At 31.4% G+C, this 21,672-nt stretch overlaps 2 protein-coding genes and 1 long non-coding RNA gene across 7 annotated transcripts in view; 2 read left to right on the top strand and 1 right to left on the bottom strand.

The window, feature by feature from the left end:
• Positions 1-8,076, bottom strand: part of LOC102616278 (leucine-rich repeat receptor-like serine/threonine-protein kinase BAM2) — a 46,542-nt gene extending 38,466 nt beyond the window's left edge. For 4 of the 5 annotated variants that reach the window (XR_008056685.1, XM_052445039.1, XM_052445041.1 and 1 more), the window contains exons 1-2: positions 7,376-8,072; positions 7,205-7,276 (exon numbers count right to left, since the gene is read on the bottom strand). Coding sequence is in view for 3 of the 5 variants with exons in the window: in XM_052445039.1 (XP_052300999.1) it covers positions 7,205-7,276; positions 7,376-8,021 (718 nt within the window). In the remaining 2 variants the exon portion in view is untranslated. Of the gene's footprint in view, positions 1-6,726; positions 6,799-7,204; positions 7,277-7,375 lie in introns of all 5 variants that reach the window. The other variant, XR_008056684.1, reaches the window with a different exon arrangement.
• LOC127903822 (uncharacterized) lies at positions 2,013-3,643 on the top strand. Its single transcript, XR_008056688.1, has 2 exons — positions 2,013-2,457; positions 3,329-3,643. It is a non-coding gene; the product is annotated as an uncharacterized LOC127903822 (long non-coding RNA).
• Positions 8,077-16,500: 8,424 nt separating the features above from the next.
• LOC102609514 (GDSL esterase/lipase At1g29670-like) lies at positions 16,501-20,784 on the top strand. Its single transcript, XM_006465087.4, has 4 exons — positions 16,501-16,938; positions 17,636-17,763; positions 19,535-19,780; positions 20,149-20,784. The coding sequence occupies exons 1-4, from the start codon at positions 16,680-16,682 to the stop codon at positions 20,647-20,649; spliced, it is 1,134 nt and encodes a 377-aa protein (XP_006465150.2). The 5' UTR covers positions 16,501-16,679; the 3' UTR covers positions 20,650-20,784.
• Positions 20,785-21,672: the final 888 nt, after the last annotated feature.

The raw sequence follows: 21,672 nt of genomic DNA, 5'->3' as shown, positions 1-21,672 counted from the left end.
CTTGCTCACCAGCTACGGCATGTTCTCGGAGCATCGCGAATTTGGAGATGAAAGGAGAATGAATGTGATGAGGATGATGATTGGGAATATGTTGGCGAAGGGCCTGCTGAAATTATATGGCAAGGAAATGATATTATTATCAGGAAGAAAAAGGTCAGAGTTCCGAAGAAGGATGCGAACCCACTAAGTAAAAAAGAGGTAATTTTGACTCTATTGACAACTATGTTAGGCTTGTTTCTACTTTACTTCAGGATGCCCATTCTCTTCGGTTATGGCAAAAATTAAACTTTCTACGTTATTACTTCCTTTTGCAGGATGTTGATAGGCCTACATCAAATCCTCTGCCCCCACAATCAGAAGCCTTTGCTGATCACCAGAATGCACAACAGGCATTGGAGATTGTTGCTCAACAAGTGCCCAATTTTGGAACTGAACAGGCATGCCTTTTCTTTCAATCTGTCTATCTGAAATTTTCAATTTGCAATTACTGTATTATATTTCATTTCTATTATATTTGCCTATTTATCATGGTCAATCATGTTTTTATTATATATGGCAGGATAAAGCTTATTGTCCTTTCCATTTGAAGACTGGAGCTTGTCGGTTTGGTCAGAGATGCAGCATAGTTCATTTTTACCTTGATAAATCGTGCACTCTACTCATCAAGAATATGTATAATGGTCTCGGGCTTGCTTGGGAGCAAGATGAGAGGCTCGAGGTATGTAATTGCTGATTCTTGTATCCTGATAAGGACTCTTCCAAACTTCTATACTTTTGTGCAATTTGTTGGATCATTTTATATACGCATTGTCCTTGCTATATAGAAGATGCTTTTTATATAGAAAAATATTTTTCCAGTTGATATATTGTAATGTGTTTATAACTATTCTAGATAGTATCACTGGTGAGTTCTTTTGAGTTCACATTTTATTTATTTTCTTTGACTATGTGAAATCAGAGATTTATGTTTTCATAATGATGGAGATTCATGGTGTTGGCCTTGATTGGGTAAGAGTGAAGGCTATGAGCTATTATGTATCCTACATGCTGCAAATGATTTTAGCTATTATGAAATTTCTTGTTTATATGTTTGGCTTATTTCTCTTTCTTTCTTTCGTTATTTCTTTCTTTCTTTCTTTCTTTCTTTCTCTCTCTCACTAGTCACATAACTGTACAACTCTGTTTGAGTTAAAAATTTCTCCTTAACAACTAGTAGTTTCTTGTGGAATATACTATATATCGTCGATTGTCAGAGCTGGTCATCTAACAATGGTCATTACTTTGGAAGGTTTGGGATTGTTTGCCACAACACCTATTTACTGACACATGTTGTTGGTGCTCTTCATTTACTAACTAACAAATATGCGCAGGTGTGTAGAAATGGTTCTTCCCACTTAAGAGGAAATGTCTATGTTCACTATAAGTCCCTGGAATTAGCTGTTCTCGCTTACCATTCTGTCAATGGTCGTTACTTTGCTGGGAAACAAGTCTTTGTGAAGAATTGTTGGAGCTTACTTTCTACTTTATATTTGTTTGTTTTATATAAAGTAACTACTATTTAAAAAATGTTTGGCTCTCAGTGAATAGGCCTTGCCACTTTTCATGTTTCTGATAGAAATTCCAGAATACTGATATCCTGTCATTTTGATCCTCTTTGTCTGCCTGCATTCCTGGTAATTGGTGCCTGTCAAAATGGATTGAATTAAAGCTCTTGGCATTGGGTATAAGATTTGGTTTATCCGACAGACTTCAGTTGTAAAGCTTACAGCATGTCTTCTTGGAGGCTGTATTTGAATGTCCCAACATGTTGATAGGATTTGGATAGTCTTAAATACTAGGGCAGCTTTCTTAGCAAAGGGAGATTGAAAAGGCATGATCTAGGAGAAGCTTCTACTTTCTTAAGAGAAGCTTATACTTTCTTAAGTCATTGTTTAAGGGTTGTTTTTGCAGTATTCGTTGGGGTCTAGTTGTTCCGTAATTGTTCCAATTGCCCATTCAACTTAAATTGCTGTTCATTGTACTAAAATTGCTTCACTTGTTTAATTGGTCTGAAAGTTGAAGAAAATTATTAAAATAATTTCATTTTATTGCTATGAGAACAGTTGTTTCACTATTTATTTACTTTACAGAAGATTCCTGACTAGTTTCCTTTAGACTTGACACTGGTAAAATTGTAATGGGTTAAGCTGTGAAAAATTATATGCTTAGTGAACGCCAGCACATTCTCCCATCTTTTAACTATCTATGGACACTGTTGACATAGTCTAATCTGAAATTTTTCTCCATGCTTAAATTGTAATCAACACATTACTGTTTACTGAATTTTACAGCTTGTCATTTTCTGGATGGTGATGGTTTATTTATTTGTGTGTTTCTTGACAGATCACATGTGAATTTATTAATGTGACTAGATGGAAGATTGCCATATGTGGGGAATATATGAAGTCAAGACTAAAGGTACAGCCAATTGTCTCATTTTTCAGAGTTATAATTGTGCGGCTTATACACTTGCTTTTTTCTTTGCCATTTTGCTTTTGATATGAAATGAGTTTGTTTCTTTTCTTCTTTTTTTTACACTCTTGTTATCTTTGTTGGGCATATTTTAACAGACATGCTCTCGTGGAATGGCTTGCAATTTTATCCACTATTTTCGCAACCCTGGCGGAGACTATGAATAGGCTGATTGGGATAAACCACCTCCGAGATATTGGGTGAAAAAGATGGCTGCTTTATTTGGTTATTCTGATGAATCTGGGACCTGGAATCAAGAACGCTCAGGACAAACGAGGAACAAGATAGATTCAACTAATGCCGATAGGTATGCTTTTATTACTAGTCATAGACACTAAAAACTGTACTTGGTATATATGAACTCTTGTTTATTTAATTCACTTTCTGTTATTTGAATTTTTTAGTTTAAACTTCCATGTTTAACCGATGATTTTGAGAGGTTTCTTCATAGTATCGTTCTCTTCATTTGTGTTTTCTTCAAGTCTCCTAACTCGGTTTTCTTAGAAGCAATGAATAATGAAAAGATGTTCTCACAATGCAAGATTTAAAGAAAGTTCTTCTGTTGGTTTTTTTGGTCTATTGTTCGAGATTAAAACCCACTTTCAAAAATGTATGATTAGTGTGTGGCGTAATGACCATATTGCAAGCATGGCAAGAAAATAATTAGATTCAACAAGAAGCCTTTGGTGATGTAGCATTGCAATCTTATGTACAAGGGATGATGATCCAAACTATGATCAAATTTCATTAGTTAATGTATTTACTGCTGATGTTAGAAATCTTCTGGTTATTTATGGTTTTGTAATTTCCTATGCAGGCATCATTACAGAAGGTCCAGATCAAGGGAGGCTGATATTGTGAAAAGTGGTTCTGGCAGAAGCCATGATGATGAACGTCAAGTTCATGAAACAACTTGGAGTCGGAGGCGCTCCAATTATCACAGTGAAAGCAGAAGTGATGAGGCTAATTCTGATGGAAGTTGGTCAGATAGGGACAGAGACTAATTTTTATGTATTGAATTTGGATTATTTAGTTATGAGAGTAGGATATCTCATATTTTGGCTATTGAAGTTCAATTTGTAATATATACTAATAATATTTAAATGTGAAATGAAAGATTTTGTGATATAAATCAATTTCTTTTTGTTATTTTGTGGTGCTTTTAATTTTACAAATAAATCAATAGGCAATGATCCAATTTAATTTTTTACTTTTTAAAAAATAAATTAACTAGTGATACCATGGTAACAGTAATCATAGACACTAATAAAATATCAATAACTACTAACACTATGGTGTCATAATATCGGTGATACTATAGTAATAGTAATCACTGACACCACTTACAAGTGTCACTATTTTTCTGACTCCCAGATTACTGACACAATTAACAAGTGTCAGTAAAAGTAATTTCTGACACTATTCTAAAGTCAGTAAAGACCATTTTTCTAGTAGTGTAAGTAATATCTAAAAATGGACGCACTTTAATAATAAAATGTCATTTATACACTACACAATTATTACAAGTACTAACACACAAGAAAAGCCACTCGTGAAGTATTGAAAGGCTACACACCGTCAATGCTTTGTTAGTTATATGCAAATTGCTACACATATTCTTTTTCTTTTATTTTTATATTTTTTGGGGTAAAATATAGGTAAAATATATATGTGACTTAAGTGATAGAGATTGCACGGTAAATTAAAAGGGAGGGTTAAGTATTAATCGTACACATTTGGAGCAGTTACGAGAGAAACATAATAAAATACATTTGACTAATATTTATAAAAATTAGTAGATAAAATATGTATGAGATTTAAGTAAGCAATAGGTGAGAGATAGATAGATTATGTGGCTAAAACGAATTAAAAGATCAAATTGTGTGGTGAGAAGTAAAAAATGCCTAAGTCGGTGGCTGCTACTATTAAAGTAAATCAAGCCCCAGTGATAGCCCAAAAAAAAAAGTAGTATTTCAGTTACAACAAGATAAAATAAATTAATTCAGTAAAATAATTTCTTTTCAAATTTCTCCTACTAGCATGGTCTCAGACTCTCAGGTAACTTCGATGCTAATCAACTCATTTGTGAATAAATCTACGACAAGGAAAAGAAATGCTTTTTATAAGCACCGGGAAACTCAATTCGAATAGAACTTTCAATGGGTCCGTGGGTGAAGGAAGCGAAACTCGGCTCGACCGATTCGAAGTTATCAACATTTAGTTCAAGTTTTCCAAAATTGAAATGCTAAACATTAAATTTATTTATGAGTAAATCAACAATTTCTAATTTTTCCTACTAACTAAGAAAATTTATACATTGAAAAATGATCATACAAATCTGTTTTTGACTATTATACATTTATACCCTTTGACTTTAATAACTACGAAAATTTGAATCCAACGGTTTAAAATAATTGCAAATAATTTTTTTTTCAAAATATAATAAATGCAAGTATTTTAAATATAAAAATATAAATTAGATTATTTGTCTCAAAGCATTTTGTTGATAATGGTAAATTAGCATAAATATACACTTTTATGTCATGAAATGAATATGCGTAACTGGAATTTTTTTAAATACAAGTTTCAGTTTAATTATTATATGTAGATAAAATGTTAACAAAGTATTAAATTTTACAAAATAATTATAAGTATTATTAATTCCAATAGTCACATCATTGTGTAAATAGAATAACATAGTGAAAGAAACAACATATTTTAATATTAATTTAAATTAATAATGTAATATTTATATGAAAATAAGAATGTATTTTGGAACTAAATTTATAGTCTATTTTATATGTGCTAGTACAATGAATATATGAATTCTTATCGCAGTAAAATATTTTCCAATTTCACGTGCTATTTAATCTGTATTTTAAAAGAATTATAATCAGATTTGTTTCAAAGAATAATAATACATAAAAGCAGAGACACATTTGATGCCACTCATCCCTAAAAGCCTATGTCGTGGGATGTAAGTGTTCGACCTTGTGTAAGTACACAACAAGCCTAAGTCATGGGAATTGTACTTCTCCTCTCTTTTTAACTATTATTTCAGTAAAATAAATTTTTTCAAGTCTATTTTTATATTTTCCATGTAAAATATTTTATGAAGCTGTCACACATGCATATCATTAGTAAGACACTAACATAGCTGTCATGATAATTTTTGAGAAATCGAAATTCAGTAATGAAGAAAGATTTTTGATTTATTCCACGTGTTTTTATACTTTTTTTAGATGCTAAAATTTTTTGCATAAACACATATTAATTTCTAATAAAAAATGAGATATCATCCTATGAGAATTTATAATGAAAGACGTGAAATAGATACCGGTCAAAAAATTGCTAGCTTTTTAGTATGCTTTAGTTATTTATATATATAAGTTGCTATAACCTAATTGGGAAGGTTAAGAAATTATCAAACGTGTGGTGAAAGTAAAAGCCTATTATTATAATAGGTGTAAGTGCTCAACTGTGCAATCAAGCCCGAAGCCCAAGTAGACTAAGCACACACAACAATAATTTCTTCTAGCCTATTTTTCATATTTATCAGCCGAAATACTAAGGAGGGCTAGTTCTCAAGACTTTTTTCAAAATTTTCAATTGAAAAACTTAAATACTAAGTTAACTTTTTAGCAAATGAACAATTTCTTATTTTCAAAGCTACTAACCTTCAAGGTATTATAAATTCCAAGACTGAACATCATCATCCGTTAAGATAAAATATTATGCGATTGATGACTAAAAATTTATGTCATAATTGCAGTGAAGATGTAACTCTTTAAGATTAATAAAATTGTTGATTTCTTTTGGTATGGTGCTTGTTAATAAATTATGTATCACTGATGGCATCTTTAAAGATAATTAGTGATTCCATTTAAAATATTTTATCAAGTTGTCACACATGCATATCATTAGTGAAGCATACTTGTCAAGATTATTTTTGAGAAATCCAAATTCAGTAAAGAAGAAAGATTAACGATTTATTCCACGTGTTTTTAATTTTTTTTAAATGCTACAGAATTTTGAATTAACACAAACTAATTTATAATAAAAAAACGGAATAATGTTAGATAGTGGTAACGACACATCCTCATATGAGAATTTATAATGAGAGACTTGAAATCTTTTAATTAAGATTTAACTTGAATATATAATTTCTAATAAAAAGCGGAAGATGTCTCGTATATATATTGTAAAGAAAGCTACCGGTCAAGTTATTCCAGAACAGTTGTAACCTCTCCAATTTTGTAAGATTCCCCAATTCCCGTGGAATACCTCCTGCAAATTAAGTACATTTATCTATGCGCAAACAATTTGATCACTCATATTTGGGGGAAAAAAAAAGAAGAATTTATTGGCTGACCAATATCGTAATAACAATTTACTCTTCATTTATATAAGAATTAGGCTGACAAGAATAAGAATGAAACGTCATTCATTTTCATAGACTTAATTGGGAGCTTCAAAACGGAAGTGGCAATATGACAAAAGAAAATTACAAAACATTTTTTTTTAAATTTTTATCTGCATAATTTAAAGAATGAAATGAGTGAGGGGAGACATGGAGCTTTATCTCTATCTGAAAGAAAAAACAATAAAACATGGAGCATAATTGACGAACAAACGAATGAATACAGATGCAAGCAGAGGGTAGAATAAAATTGCAAAAAGTTCATAATCATACCTTGGAGTTCGTTTTCTGATAACGACATCCGCTCCAATTCCGTAAGGTTGCCAAACTCTCGAGGAATTTCTCCTGCAAATTAATCAACGTGTGCAAATTGTCTTATGGAACATTATTCATACTACAACTTATGGAACAATTTTCATAAATAAACTCCGTAATTATTCGCACCTTGGAGTCTGTTACGGCCAAGATATAATTCCTTAAGTTTGCTCAAATTACCGATGTCTTTAGGTACGGCTCCCGAGAAATCATTGTATGACAAATGTAAGATTTGCAAATACGTGCAATTTGATAGAGCGGACGGTATTCCTCCATGAAACATGTTTTTGGCCAAAGAAAGGTAATCCAGAAAAGGAAGATTACTGCAAATATTTGCAGGAATTTGCCCGGAGACCTGATTTTCACGGAAACTAACATATTTCATTGTATATATGGTGAAGATGGCCGAGGGAATGGAACCAGAAAGTCGGTTACAACTGAGATTGAGTGATTGCAGAGAAGAAAGATTCCCAAGTTGAGAAGGGATGGTGCCTGTGAGATTTAAGCTTGAAATATTCAAGATTGTGACTCTATGGCTATGGACATCACAAGCGACGCCTGTCCAATTACAGACAGGAGTACTTGTGTTCCAATTCTTAGCCAAGAAATTGGTCGGATCATGAGTTATGTGAGCTTTCAGGGCTAACAGAGCATCTCGGTCTGTGATAGTAGAACTTGTGTTGGCTGTTGCTGCCGCGATAAATAAGGAAATAAGAATCAAACAATGGAGTAAGAGAAATCTGCTCATCATCCTGAGAGAATGAACTCTTTCCATGAGATGAGTATTTATATTGTAAGCGTGTGCTTAGTTGGATTGGTAATGCAAGAACACTTATAAGTTTGCTATATACCGAGTATTTATAGTGAAACCAAAATTTCAAAGAATGTAGAGGAGAAAAAGACCGGCATGCGTTAAGGCTGACCTCAGTCAACCAAAGCCTATCCTTTGTGAACCTAGCGATTTTAGAATTACTTTAATAACTGGAAAATGGAATGTAATTTTTTCTTTTTTCTAAATAAGCCCGTGACTTTTGTTTTTCTTTACAATCATTTTTGCATCGGATAGGGTTATATTAATTTCCTATGATCAAACCTTCTATTCTCACAACTTTTATACAAATTTCTAGTAACGAATTTCATAATTCTGTTAGAAATTTTGTTTTCGTGAATTTGGAGTAAATATTGTCAACGGATATAATATTAAATTTTAGCATTTGCAGACCGAGGAGAAATTATTACTTTGAAGTGAGCATAAAAATATAACTAGATAAATGAATATATCCTTTCACGCTCTGTTCAGAACAGAGTTTAAAGCAATTGGGAATAGAGAGAACTTGTATTAGCGAATTTATACAGACACTTCACAACCTTGGATTTTTTCGAAGTGAAATTTTGAAAGGCTAATTTAGGTAATACTTAAGTATCATTAGAACATTACAGATGGATAATGAATTAAGTGTGAGATTTATGTGCTTCTAGTAAATGACAGCTCTGTTGATCAGTAATCCTTCTTTTCTTTTCTAATTTTCTATGCAGGTAAGAATCATTTTATTTTGCTCCATTAGAAAGAATAGTAAATGGCTTGCCTTGGCCGATAAGAACAGCACGGCATTGCCCAGTCGTAGCTTTGAGCAAAGCATCTTATGGCACGTAATAAGGTCCTTTTGTCAACCTACCAGCTTTGATATTTATAAAATACAGAATTTGCATTAGCTGATGGACAGAAAGCTATATGCGGTCAAACATTCAAATCCTTCTAAATCCTGCAAAGTATTCATAATCTTCCAGCTACCTAATTCAAGCAAAAGAAAATTAATAAAATCACACATACCTAATTCTAGTAAATGGAAGACCAGATTTTTTCCCAATAAAAATCTTCACTCATGTTTGAATCGTGTGTTGAATTTGTGAAAATTAAACAAAATGAGAAACAAGACAATTTGGTAATCAGCTTTTGTGGATAACCTATCCTACGGGTGTGTTTATCCTTTTTTTTTTGTAGTATAATAGTAAAAATTAAAACATTAACTGAACAAAATAATTGTAAAAAAACTTTAATGATAAAATGATAATAAAAAAAAATACATTAGATGGTAAATTAATAACATCGCTTTCAAAATTATTGATCAATAGAAAGTCGTTGGCGTGCCAAATGGCAATTCGACCAAGTACTTTCAAATGAACCTCGACTTAGCCACGGATTTTATTAAAATAAAAGGAGCAGCAAAAAGTCGACCAACGTACATCTATGAGCTGCTCTATTTTCGAGATTTCATTTGATTGAATTCGGTCCATATTTGATATGGTGATATGATAATTATCTTTAACTACAAGAGATTTAAAGACATCTTCTTCAGAAACAAACTTGATTAGCTCAGCATTAATCTGTTAAGCTATTTACAATGCTTGATAGCTTTTAATTTAATTTCCATAAAGCCGGATTTGTATTTGAGAACTTTCTTTCTCTTCATCCTCAAAGACATCCCCTCTTTTTCTTCTTCTTCTTCATCATCGTACTGATCAGCCCATTTGTTCTATCAATTTTAATTTTAATTACATAAAGAAAATTCGAACTTGAACGTAATCATTCAAACCAAACTGTAACTAAAGAAAACAAATACTTAAGGATTGTCGTCACCAGTGTATCATTATGCTTTTTTTTTTTTAAAGTCCCCACAAACAGAATGCAACTTTGCTTGCATAGATGAGTGTCTCTTTTTCAAATTTCTATTAAATAAATTCATTTTATTTATATTTAAAAAAATTACATTATAATTAGACCAATTGAGATCAATATGTTCGGAAACTAGAAGTTTTACGGAAAACAAAGAATATATAAAAATTGTAAAATTACAATTAATTGGTGAGCAATCAGTTAAGATTTTTAAGAACGTTCATCATGCAGTAAGGTATATTTACAAGTTAGATTTTGTCTAGCATTTACTTAATTATCTTAAATTTAATGTCAAAAGTTTAAAGTAGACCTCAAATTTCTAAATTTGAGTTGACTCACTTTGATTTGTTTGAAAATTATAATGTGATATCGGAATCTGTAATTACAAGACGTTAAAAAATCACAAATGGTCGTATACTGAGTCGAATCCACTGAGACCTATCGCCTATTGGATAGAATTGATTTTCCAAATTACGTTTCTTGTGAACTCTTATCTCTTATGTTTGGCTAAATGAGAACTCTTTGAGCCTCCAGCCTCGCTGCAGTAAGTCTCTTTCAAGAAGAATAAAATAGTGGTCTATTAGTTAATGAGCATTGATACAGTCACAAATATTTTTGTGAAAATATTATTTTACAAATTGATGAATTCTCTTTTAAAAAAATAAATTAGTGTTCATATTAATTAACGAGTAATGATATAGTCACAAATATTGTTGTACAAATTGATGTGACATATTATCATTAGGTGAATTAAAAACATGGTAGAACCCACTTGATATATATTTATTCTTATATTAATCAATCATATGTTGCCAAGTTAGTTTATACAAGAGCTGTAATAACGAAGGTGGAAACTAATTTTTAAGAGATTTTTCAAACACTTATCGATATTTCATAGTTATTGACTTAATGCAGATTTCATGCGGATTTACTATTACATCATATGGTATAATAATTAATTGAACGAAAATACAATATGTGTGTGTGTGGTGGTTTTTATTTAGTATGTGTGATGGTTTTTATCTAGTAACAATGTCTGGATTTTATAAAATGTGGACGTAGTATTTACAACGTTGATTTTATGTTACAACCAACTTAAGTCAATAGTTTAATTATTATGGCAACCGTGGAAATTAAATCCTGATTATGCCACTCAATAGAAGCATCCACTGGGAGCACGCAATATTTTTTCTATAACAGTTACGAAGATAAAAATTTTGGTGACACAGTTCCACATCATCACCATACTGACATGGTGTGATTTTTAAATTTAAATATGACAAGCATGAGACAAGGATGGTGGGAATGCCCACTTGCAATTTAATTGGACGGTCCTATCCTTCTCTCGCACCTATCAAAATTAAATTGAATTAGCCTTTTTCCAATTTCCCTGCAAAAATTTTCTTTTAAGAAGAATTAGTGGCCCATTAATATTACGAGCTTCCTGGGTCCAAGTTGACAAGGGATGGTGCCTGTGAGATTTAAGCTTGAAATATTCTAGACTCTGACTCTATGGCTATGGACATCACAAACGACACCTGTCTGGCCAATTACGGACAGGAGTACTCGTGTTCCAATTCTTGGCCAAGAAATTGGTCGGATCATGAGTTATGTGAGCTTTCAGGGCTAACAGAGCATCTTGGTCCGTGGTAATAGCACTTGTATTGCCTGTTGCAGCTGCGATAAATAAGGGAATAAGAATCAAAGAATGGAGTAAGAGAAATCTGCTCATCATCCTGAGAGAACGAACTCTTTCCATGAGATGAGTGTATTTATATTGTAAGCATGTTCTTAATTGGATTGGTAATGCAAGAACACTCATAAGTTTGCTAATACTCAGTGTTTATAGTGAAACCAAAATTTCTAGGAAAGTAGAGGAGAAAAAGACCGGCATGGGTGTTAAGGCTGACCTCTGTCACCAAAAGCCTATCCTTTGTGATCCTAGCGATTTTAGAATTACTTTAATAACTAGAAAATGGAATCTAATTTTTTCTTTTTTCTACAATAAGCCCGTGACTATTGGTTTTCTTATAATCATTTTTGTATCGGATAGGGATATATTAATTTCCTATGATCAAACCTTCTATTCTCATAACTTTTTCAAACTTCTAGTAACGATATTCATAATTCTGTTAGAAATTTTATTCTCGTGAATTTGGAGCAAATATCATCAACGGATATAATATTAAATTTTAGCATTTGCAGACCGAAGAGATTATTACTTTGAATAAAAAGATTAATTTATAATGTTAAATTATTAAATTATGTAGGAAGAGGAGTGAATTTTTTTATTAAAAAAAACCTTTTTTTTAATATGATTGTCAAATATTTATCAAAAAATACTTTTATTCATTCAATTTTTTTAAAAAAATTTCTTCTCTATATTAACATGACATACAATAAATGCCATGTTCCTTGAAACTCAAATTTCTGGATAAATTGAAATTATATTTCTGTACTTTTTCTTTTAAATTTGAAAAATTTACCAATCCTAAAAATTCATAAAAGTATTGGCTGCAGGGTAAGTAAGTTCTTTACTTGTCAATAAGGGTGCCACAAGTTGACCGCAAATTGCCTATGTCAATGGAAGAGGACGCAATGAGACTGATTGTTTTTTAATATAAGTACTCTTTTTTGTTTCACATTTAAATGTAGCATTCATATACATTTTTGTGTCTGAAAGTTATCAATCAAATTAGTTTGAACAATTCTCACAGTTTTAGCCAGGTAAGAAAGTTTTTCAAGCTTCCAAAGGAGAAGCAAGCTGTGAAAGATTTTGGATTCCATTATTGATGTGAAAACTAAAACCATTTTCTTGACTTCTTTACCTGGGAGAACATGTTCTGTCATATGTACAAAATAATGATAATATAAGAAAGTGATTAGGAGGGATGTGCATGGTCAAGCCATTAATCAGCTAAGGCATTGGAAATTGCTAAATTACTTTCCAAAAGTGATGCACGTTGTTCTTGCCGTCTTGCTGAGAATCTTGAATCGTGAAAATGTCCCTATGCTCGAACCGGTTCTTGCGTTCCAATTTTTGCCAAGAAATTGATTGGAACATGATTCACGCATGCATGTTAGCTTTTAGGGGAATGAGAAAATGTTGAAAAATTGCTTGAATAGTGCATGTGAAAAAGAAGAAACTTAGTTTTGAAAAATGGCTTAAATAGTGCATTGTGCCACCATATTGCTTCTGCATGGAATTTTGATCTTGTTTCTTTAGGCCTTTTTAGACAAGAAGTCAAGTTTCACGAATCACGTTTGGGCTACTTTATTTGTTGATTGGCATGGATCGTCCAAGAAAGTCTACTTTGCTCGCATGTTTTTGGTTGCCATATTAATATTTTTTAAATACTGCCTATCAAGTTTTCATGAATCACGTTTGGAATACTTTATTTGTTGCCTTGGCATGTTTCTTTAGGTCTTCTTTAGACACAAAATCAAGTTTCATGAATCACGTTTGTAATAATTTGTTAAGAGTAAGCAACTTTACGTAATTTAGCATTCATTGAATTGGGTCCAGCTATGTTGCAACTGTAATATGGTACCACAATTGCTTTCAACCATTAGATCCAACTAATGTAACTGTACAATTGTGGATCTAACGACTGAAAGTAATTGTGGTACCATACCACAGTTGCAACATAGTTTTGCCCCATTGAATTCTTTTGTGTCTTGTCCTTCTCAATTAGCATACAACTCATCTTAAATGTTTTAGCTATAGAACTTTTACCCTAAGTAATTTGACAAAGTGACACGGTATTTATCAATTTTGTAAGATAAATTTTAATTTTACAAAAGTACTAGCATAATTTAATTTTCAAGTTGTCAAGTTAGATCATAAGTTGACCAAGTCAATGAAATTAATGGAGAGTTAACTAAGTCAATGAAAAATTTTAGATAATCTCGATGTGTATTCTTTCATGTGTTAAATTTTTGTCACATATACTTCTCAAAGCTATTAAACCGCCATTTAATTTAATAGTGTAACGGCCATGAAAGTTATTAAACCATATGATTTAATAATATAATAGCATTATACTATTAAATCGCATAATTTAATAGTTTTTATGGACTTTTATAAAGTCCAAGATCTTGGAACAGAACAATATTATCTAATATAATGTTACATTTTAGCCTCATCTTGTGAAAATCTTCATTCTTGTAATTTTTTTTTACAATATAATTACATTACAATGCAGAGCAAATTATCATAGCAAAGCAATGTATGTTTTAAATTGCAAACTCGTTGTTTTAATTATAATCGGGAGAAGAATTGTTGCTGTTAAATTGACCATCAATGACAAAAATCTTTTGTCGTGTTTTTATTTTAACGACGAAGTTAATGGTATTAAATCAATGCCGTAAAAAATTAAGGGTGTATTTGGGATTGAAGTTGGGCAGCTATAGGTTAAAAGCTACAGCATTAAAGTGTTTGGTAAATACTAACTGCTGTAGTTTTTAAGATATGTTGATATAATTTTTTACTTGTATAATAAAAAAATTATTATATCTTTAATAATTTTATTAAAATTTATATTTACTATATATTATTAATTTTTATTTAATATTTATAATTTTTTTTCTATAATAACTGTAGCTACAGCACCTCAATTTCAAAGGCACCCTAAAGTACTTTGCACAGCTCATGAATCAATTGCGCATTTATTTATGCCATTATAACTATTTGATGATGGGAGCTTGCTATGTTACAGATTCTGTTTGTAACAGCCAATGAGCAGCTTACACGCTGTTGCAGGAGAGAGGAAAAGTTGGTGGGACTTGGCTGATGCAAGTCCATAAAGGACTCAGCTGTTAGTTGCAGACGCTGCAACTTAGCTGAGTCCTTGATGACATATTTCTCTGTCGTTAAAAGTCATTTTTGTTATAGTGGGAAAGGCTGGCTATATCTGAACCATGCCTATATGACTATTGAACGTAGACCGAATAGGTCGTTCTTAACCAGTTTCGTGTTTTAGCCTTGTTGGGTCGTGTTAAATTGTGCTCACTTAAATCCAGCCATTAACTTATTAGCTCAAACAATGAAAGCTCAAACTTATCTGTTGTGATTACTGCATTACCTGAACCGACCATTTGTTTTTTTTGTAATTTAAAATAATTATATAAAACAATTGTTACATATTTTTAGTTTAATACACAAACAAAATTTTGCCAAACAAAATTCTTTAAAATTATTATACCAAATAAAAGAAAATCTTCAGACTGTAATTATTCATGTGACAAAATGAAAACATTTAAAGTTGAATGATAAAAGAAACACAGATTTCTGAATAATGATGTTTTATTGAAATTAGTTTGAATGAACAAAATTACGGTTTTAGGCCCCCTCTATAATAAATCTAAATGTCGTGAATTTACCAAAATAGGTAAATCTTAAATATTATTTTATAATAAAATTTTCTCATTTAAATAAGAAAAGAAAGACAAGCAGTGTCCAAATTTGATTTCTAAAAAAAAAGATAAAAATCCTAAAAGAAACAAGAAAAAAAATATCTTAAAATTAGAAAATGACCAAGAAAAAAACAAAATTTCCGGCTCGACCATAAGATAGAATGGCACAAGCAATTCGAGTTTGATATGTCTCGTCGCAAGTTTTGAAACAGTGCATTATATACCGAAAATGAACACTTGTATCTCAAGTTATGTTCTTCAGAATGTACCCTACTCACCACACGCAACTATCTTACATCATCATGTTTAAGAATGCATCATCAAATGTTGTAGTCCACAAAATTTAAACAATTATTTAAGTAAGACCATGCATAATACTGAAAAAAACTGCTTCATTTTCTTAATTAATTCTCGAATCACTCTATTCTCTTTCTCTTCTAATTATTCCCACGCCCGCCATCCCTTATCTATTTGCAATTGCAGCATGTCGGGGGATCACTGCATATAGAAAGTAACTTAACATGTATTGTCACATAGGCTGTTGCTTGGCAATTCATTGTTGAGGGAGTGAGTTGAATCTTTCGAAAGAAATACTTAATTCCGCTTTCATAATTGCATCAGGTGTATATAATATACGGTAAACGCTCTTTATTCACTAGGATTTGAACTAATTATCTAATTAGTTTTATACTTTTAAAAATTATTCAAAAGACTTATGTTGTATATCTATATATGAATAATTAACCCAAATTTTAAAGAGTAAAATTAGGAGATTTTAAGCCATACAAATAATAATTTAAAAGCAGTAATTATTTTTTCTCCCAACTGCACCTAAGCATGACTAAAACAGTCTCCCATATCCCAATATTAATTTCGCCATAACCGTGTGACAAGTATATGCAATTTTATTTAGCAAATTATCGATCATCAAATTAAACTTTTCTCATTAGCATGATTCTCTTAACTCTAATTCTTTGCTTTATTGCTGCCTTTTTGTTAAAGCCAACTCATCAATTAATTTATACATCAAGGAAAAATTATTGATATCTCGATTTCAGCTTCCCGACCCATCACCATTGATTGCATGGTCCAATTACTGTTTTACTTTTTATTTGGAGTTATGGATGTCAATTAATGATATCGTACAAAACCATTCTCTGATATTTCAGCTCCATTGCTATAATTCATCAAACTCTCTACTCCATTTGTTCGTATATTCAACAATCTCTTTTCTCATTATCAAACCCCTAGTGATTCTGAGAAACTATCCTGATTTTTTTTTTGGGTATATATTCAACTCATAGTTTTGTTTATTTATTTATTATTATTTTCCTTTATCATTCGATGGAATATTGGAGGCCTAAAATATGCTATTTAGTGCTACTACTACGAGTAGTAGTGTTGATTTTGAGGTTGTCAAATTGGGCAAATGGAGTGCAACAAGTTCCTTGTTATTTCATTTTTGGAGATTCATTATATGATAATGGCAATAACAACAATCTTCCAACAAGAGCTAGAGCCAATTATCTGCCGTACGGAATCGATCTCCCCGGAGGGCCAACCGGAAGATTTTCCAACGGCCGAAACTTGCCTGACGTTATAAGTACGATCTCCTCCTTTCTCTGTACACGTAAATGCATTTAACTTTTGAAAATTTCCGAAATAACCTTGTTGATCTTATCGTCTAGGTCCCTGAATCTTCAATATTATTTAAATAGCCCTTGAAGTCTCTAGCCTTACTACAATAACCATTTCATGTGCTTATTCTTTTTTTATATCCTAAATTACAATATCCTAATTATCCTTGTGAGGTATTGAGTTTGACCATATTGAGTTGCTGCGGATATTAGAGGGAGCAGAATTCTAAACTAATATATAAACAAATGTATGTACGTATGTAAGAAGGAATTCTAGATGTATATGAGGAGGAATTCTAGAACACATAAAAAATAATACAACCAATTAATGCATGTATGACATGTATAATTAAATTTAATATAACCATCATTTGCATGATAATTTTTTAAAATAAATAAACACATGTCATAATATCATTTGCCTATGGTGTAACTAATATGGTATCTCTAATATATTTTAAAATTTCTAATATATAAGATGTGGAGAATAGAAACATTGTTGGTTTTAAATTAATTTGATACGTATATATGTCTCTTATTTAAACCCCAAATAAACGTTTAATATTTAAGCCAACCAAAAAGGTAGGTTCCCAAAAGCACTTTCAACAATTTAAAGAAAAAAAAAAAAATAACTAGCCCGAGTCCATTTTAATTTCTTTGCAGCTCAACTTCTTGGATTTGACAATTTCATTCCACCTTTTGCGACGGCAAGTGGTCAGGAAATCCTCAAAGGAGTAAATTATGCATCCGGAGGAGCTGGAATTCGCGAGGAAACTGGAAGAAATAATCTAGTAAATAAAACATCCACAAGCTCTTTTCCATTTCGTTAATTATATCAAATTTGCTATATCTCTCTTTACTATGAATTATACAACATTATTATGAAGAGTGATAATACAACATAAATTCTTGTACAAATTTATCTTGTACAAACTGATTTTGTAGTAATTTATTGGTTGAATGAAAATAAAAAATCATAAAAATATATCATGTGGGCTAACAAATATTTAATTCAACTAATTTTATCATGCCACATCAATTTGTACAAAATAAATTTATACAAGAAGTTTGTACATATATTATTACTCTATGAGGAATTATAACTGTTTGGCTACTGAGTATTAATGTAGTTCCAACAAGATGGGCTTCTGTTGAGACCTACCTCCTTTATATTCGTCTGCCAGACCCTCACTTTCTTATAAATATTGTTAGGTTTTGTTAGGTACGCCTCTTCAAATAGAGACAGAGTAAGTCATGACATAGAGACCCATCACTGTGGATATTTAAATTATTTTTCTTATTCAACAATGTGGGGTAGGCTAAGTTTAAAATTAATGTTTTAGCCTGTATCGCAATTCGAACACAAGGAACTAATCAAAGAAAATTTTAAACTAATAGGTCAAAAACTCCGAAGAGCCTCTATATATTTTTACTAGATACAATAATAGTTGTTTTTTAGACTATGAAAAGCCTAAATTAATTTCTTTTTTAGGGTTGAAGTTCGAATAAGTAGTTAAAAAGGTTTCTTCAAAACTACATAGTCAAGCCCTTACGCTTCATTAGATGGAGATAAAGAAATACTTGTGCATCAAATACAATAATAGATAAGAACAAAAGCGTTGGTTTCTTTTTAATGAGCTTTAAAACATTGATAGGCTCATGCACTGAGCTTGACAAAAAATTGGATGCTTTTGTGTAGGGATAGAAGTGACGTAAAACATCTTGAATCTGACAATAAGTCGGGTTTGAAAAAGCGTAAACAGTGAAAGTTGTTTGCTTGAGAAATATACCAATTAAGGCAATAAATAAATTTAAAAGATGATTTTCCAAAATTTTAGAATAATTAATTACAATTAAGTCACATAATCTACTCGCATAAGATTCGGTTGCCGCTAGCCGTTGGCCGTTGGCCGTTCGCCGTTGGCCGTTGGGCTAAGTATTAATAAAAAGAAAGTCACGTATATCTAACTTTATTTTTAGATTCGAAATTATTAACGATATTTTTTTATGCACATGATATAAATCTTTGTGGGACCTAGGAGGCTAGGATCTCTCATATAGAGAGGGAGGGCCATTTCAAAATTTTTGTGGGACCTAGGAGTCTAGGACCTCCGATAGAGATGCAGGGCCATAGGTGGGCAACCATTGAATCAAAGATCCGTTTGGTAGTGGTGGTGGCAGATGCAGCGTGAAAGCCACAACGGAATTGATTAAATTTCATTATATTTAAAAAAAAAATTAAAGTCACAATATTTCAATACCAAATGAATTTTAACTTGACAGGAGAAAAGTTTACCTTAATTTTTTATACTTTAAAAAAATTTCAGCGGAATAATAATATATATATATTTATTTTCTTACTAAAAACTCTTTAGTTGAGTCGTTAGTCTCCTTTCTATCTATAAGTTAAAATTTGGACGGTTTGAATCTCCCAATCATTATGAAGTAAAACTGAAATAAGAAAAAAATGAGTTGATGTTTTGCCTGCACAAAATGGCTCGAGTTTTCTTTTAAGTACTAATAAAAAAGAGTTGTTTATTTTTTTCTTATCTAATTTTTCAGGGAGTTGTAATTAGCCTGAACGGTCAATTACAGAATCACAAAACTACAGTCTCTCGCATTGCAAGCATACTAGGAGATCAAGAATCAGCTACTCAGCACCTAAGCAAATGCTTGTACACAGTTGGATTTGGCAGCAACGATTACATTAACAATTACTTATTGCCCCAGTTCTATCCAACAAGTCGTCAATACCCGCCTGACCAATATGCCACAGTTCTTATTCAACAATACTCTCAGAAATTAAAGGTCCGTTTTTCCTCTTACATCTCTTTGTTAATTTAATTTCCTAATTGCTTTGACACTCAGAACGTGATGAGGTATAAAAAATGGATAAAGATGGAACTACAAGCTCATATACAAATTTATTTTATATAAATTGATGTATAATTCAATTGGTTGGATTAAATAGCTCTTAGCCCACATGATATATTTTTATCTAACCAATGAATTTGGATTTCATCAGTTTATCTAAAATAAGTTTATACAAGAACCCAATTGATAAAAGCAAATTCTAAAAGAGAAAAAAAAATCATTCTTCCTTATTTCTTTCCACATTAATTTATTTTTTTCTTAAGAATTTCTTTCTAAATTTTGTTTCCCTTTTTGCTTAATAGACCTTGCATAATTATGGAGCAAAGAAGATAGCCCTATTTGGAATAGGTCCTCTTGGCTGTGCACCGGGCCCTGTGGCAATGTACGGCACAAATGGTTCTGCATGTGTAGATTACATAAACAAGGCAATCCAACTATTCAATACAAACCTTAAAACCCTAGTTGATGACCTAAATAACCAATTCAGGGATGCCAAATTTATCTATATAAATACATACGATCTTTTATTTGCTGACGCATCAGTTGGAATACAAGATGACTTAGTAACAACGATAATCGGCCCGTGTTGTCCCGTCGCCAATCTACCCATGAATAATGGTATTTTAACGTGCATCCCTTTTAGCACTTCCTGTTCTAACAGATATGCCAACATATTTTGGGATGGAGTCCATCCGAGTGAGACTGTCAATGTGATCACCGGCGGAAGAGCATACATAGCCCTAAATCCTACTGATGCTTATCCAATTGATATTCGTCGCCTCATTCAGCTTCCATTTTTGTAATACAGGTGATGCTCTTCTTTTAGTGAAACCTCAATATTGTATCCTACGTTATTCATTTGTTTTCTCTTTATTTTACAGTAGGAAAAAATAAATTAATAATAGTTATTATCGCTTGTTGAATAGCAATAATTAATACTGTGGTGAGAGGAAGATTTTTTGCTCAAAATTTTGTTGGTGGAATAGCTGATCAATAGGATTCCAAACTAGCTTCTTTTGTGATATGTATGAATAAAAACATAAACCATATCAAATCACAGGAATGGTGGCTTTATAGAAGAGATCAAAAGAGAATCAAAGAATATAATCAAATCTACAATAATTGACATTTTATATTTTACATGTTCCATAACCGCGGTAACTGTGACGACTTTTAATTAGGAATGTTATAAAAGTGAAGAAATCCAATGATTGATTTGATAGGCTCAAATGTCCAACTTACACAAGAATACAAACTGCATAAAACAAATATAATCATTCATAAAAAATTCAGGATTTCTATAACACCCCAAATCTAACACATGCAAAGTACATGGTAAATGAAGTTATTCACATATCAAAATCATTACATAAAAATCTTAAATTAAAATACTACAAATTTTATTTAAATAAATCCACAAATTCATATGTCTAGCTAATACTAAGTATTTTTTCCCGAAGACATAAATATGACAAAAGTCTCAAAACTTCTCAATTACAAGTTCATAAAATAAACTTAAAGGAAACATGAGTTTGTCCTTCTCTTATCCAATTAACAAAAGTAAATGAATATCTAACTCTAAAGATGAGCATTTCTCTCAACAAAGTACTTAGTTTGTAAAAAGTAATGATGAGGGGTGAGCTGCTCGACAGGTAAAACATTCCCAACAAGCAAGGGTTATCGAGTATTAAAAATATTGCAATCCCTTTTTATCAAAACATATATTATAAATAATAAATAAAATGACAGATTATAACAGAAAGACTTAATTTCGTAAATGATTCAAACTATCATAATCATAATTAATCATGAAAGCAAATCATATA

The sequence above is a fragment of the Citrus sinensis genome, chromosome 7 (genome assembly GCF_022201045.2).
Source record: "Citrus sinensis cultivar Valencia sweet orange chromosome 7, DVS_A1.0, whole genome shotgun sequence".
Classification (NCBI taxonomy): domain Eukaryota; kingdom Viridiplantae; phylum Streptophyta; class Magnoliopsida; order Sapindales; family Rutaceae; genus Citrus; species Citrus sinensis.
Note: the sequence above shows the minus strand (reverse complement) of the source record. Positions and strands in the feature narration are given on the sequence as shown.

What these genes read in the sequence shown, in the direction of transcription:
- LOC102609514 (XM_006465087.4), top strand. Translation starts at nt 16,680, where the DNA reads ATGGAATATTGGAGGCCTAAAATATGCTATTTAGTGCTACTACTACGA. An exon ending in AAACTGGAAGAAATAATCTA is followed by an intron (nt 17,764 to 19,534) that starts GTAAATAAAACA and finishes CTAATTTTTCAG; the next exon opens with GGAGTTGTAATTAGCCTGAA. An exon ending in AATACTCTCAGAAATTAAAG is followed by an intron (nt 19,781 to 20,148) that starts GTCCGTTTTTCC and finishes TTTGCTTAATAG; the next exon opens with ACCTTGCATAATTATGGAGC.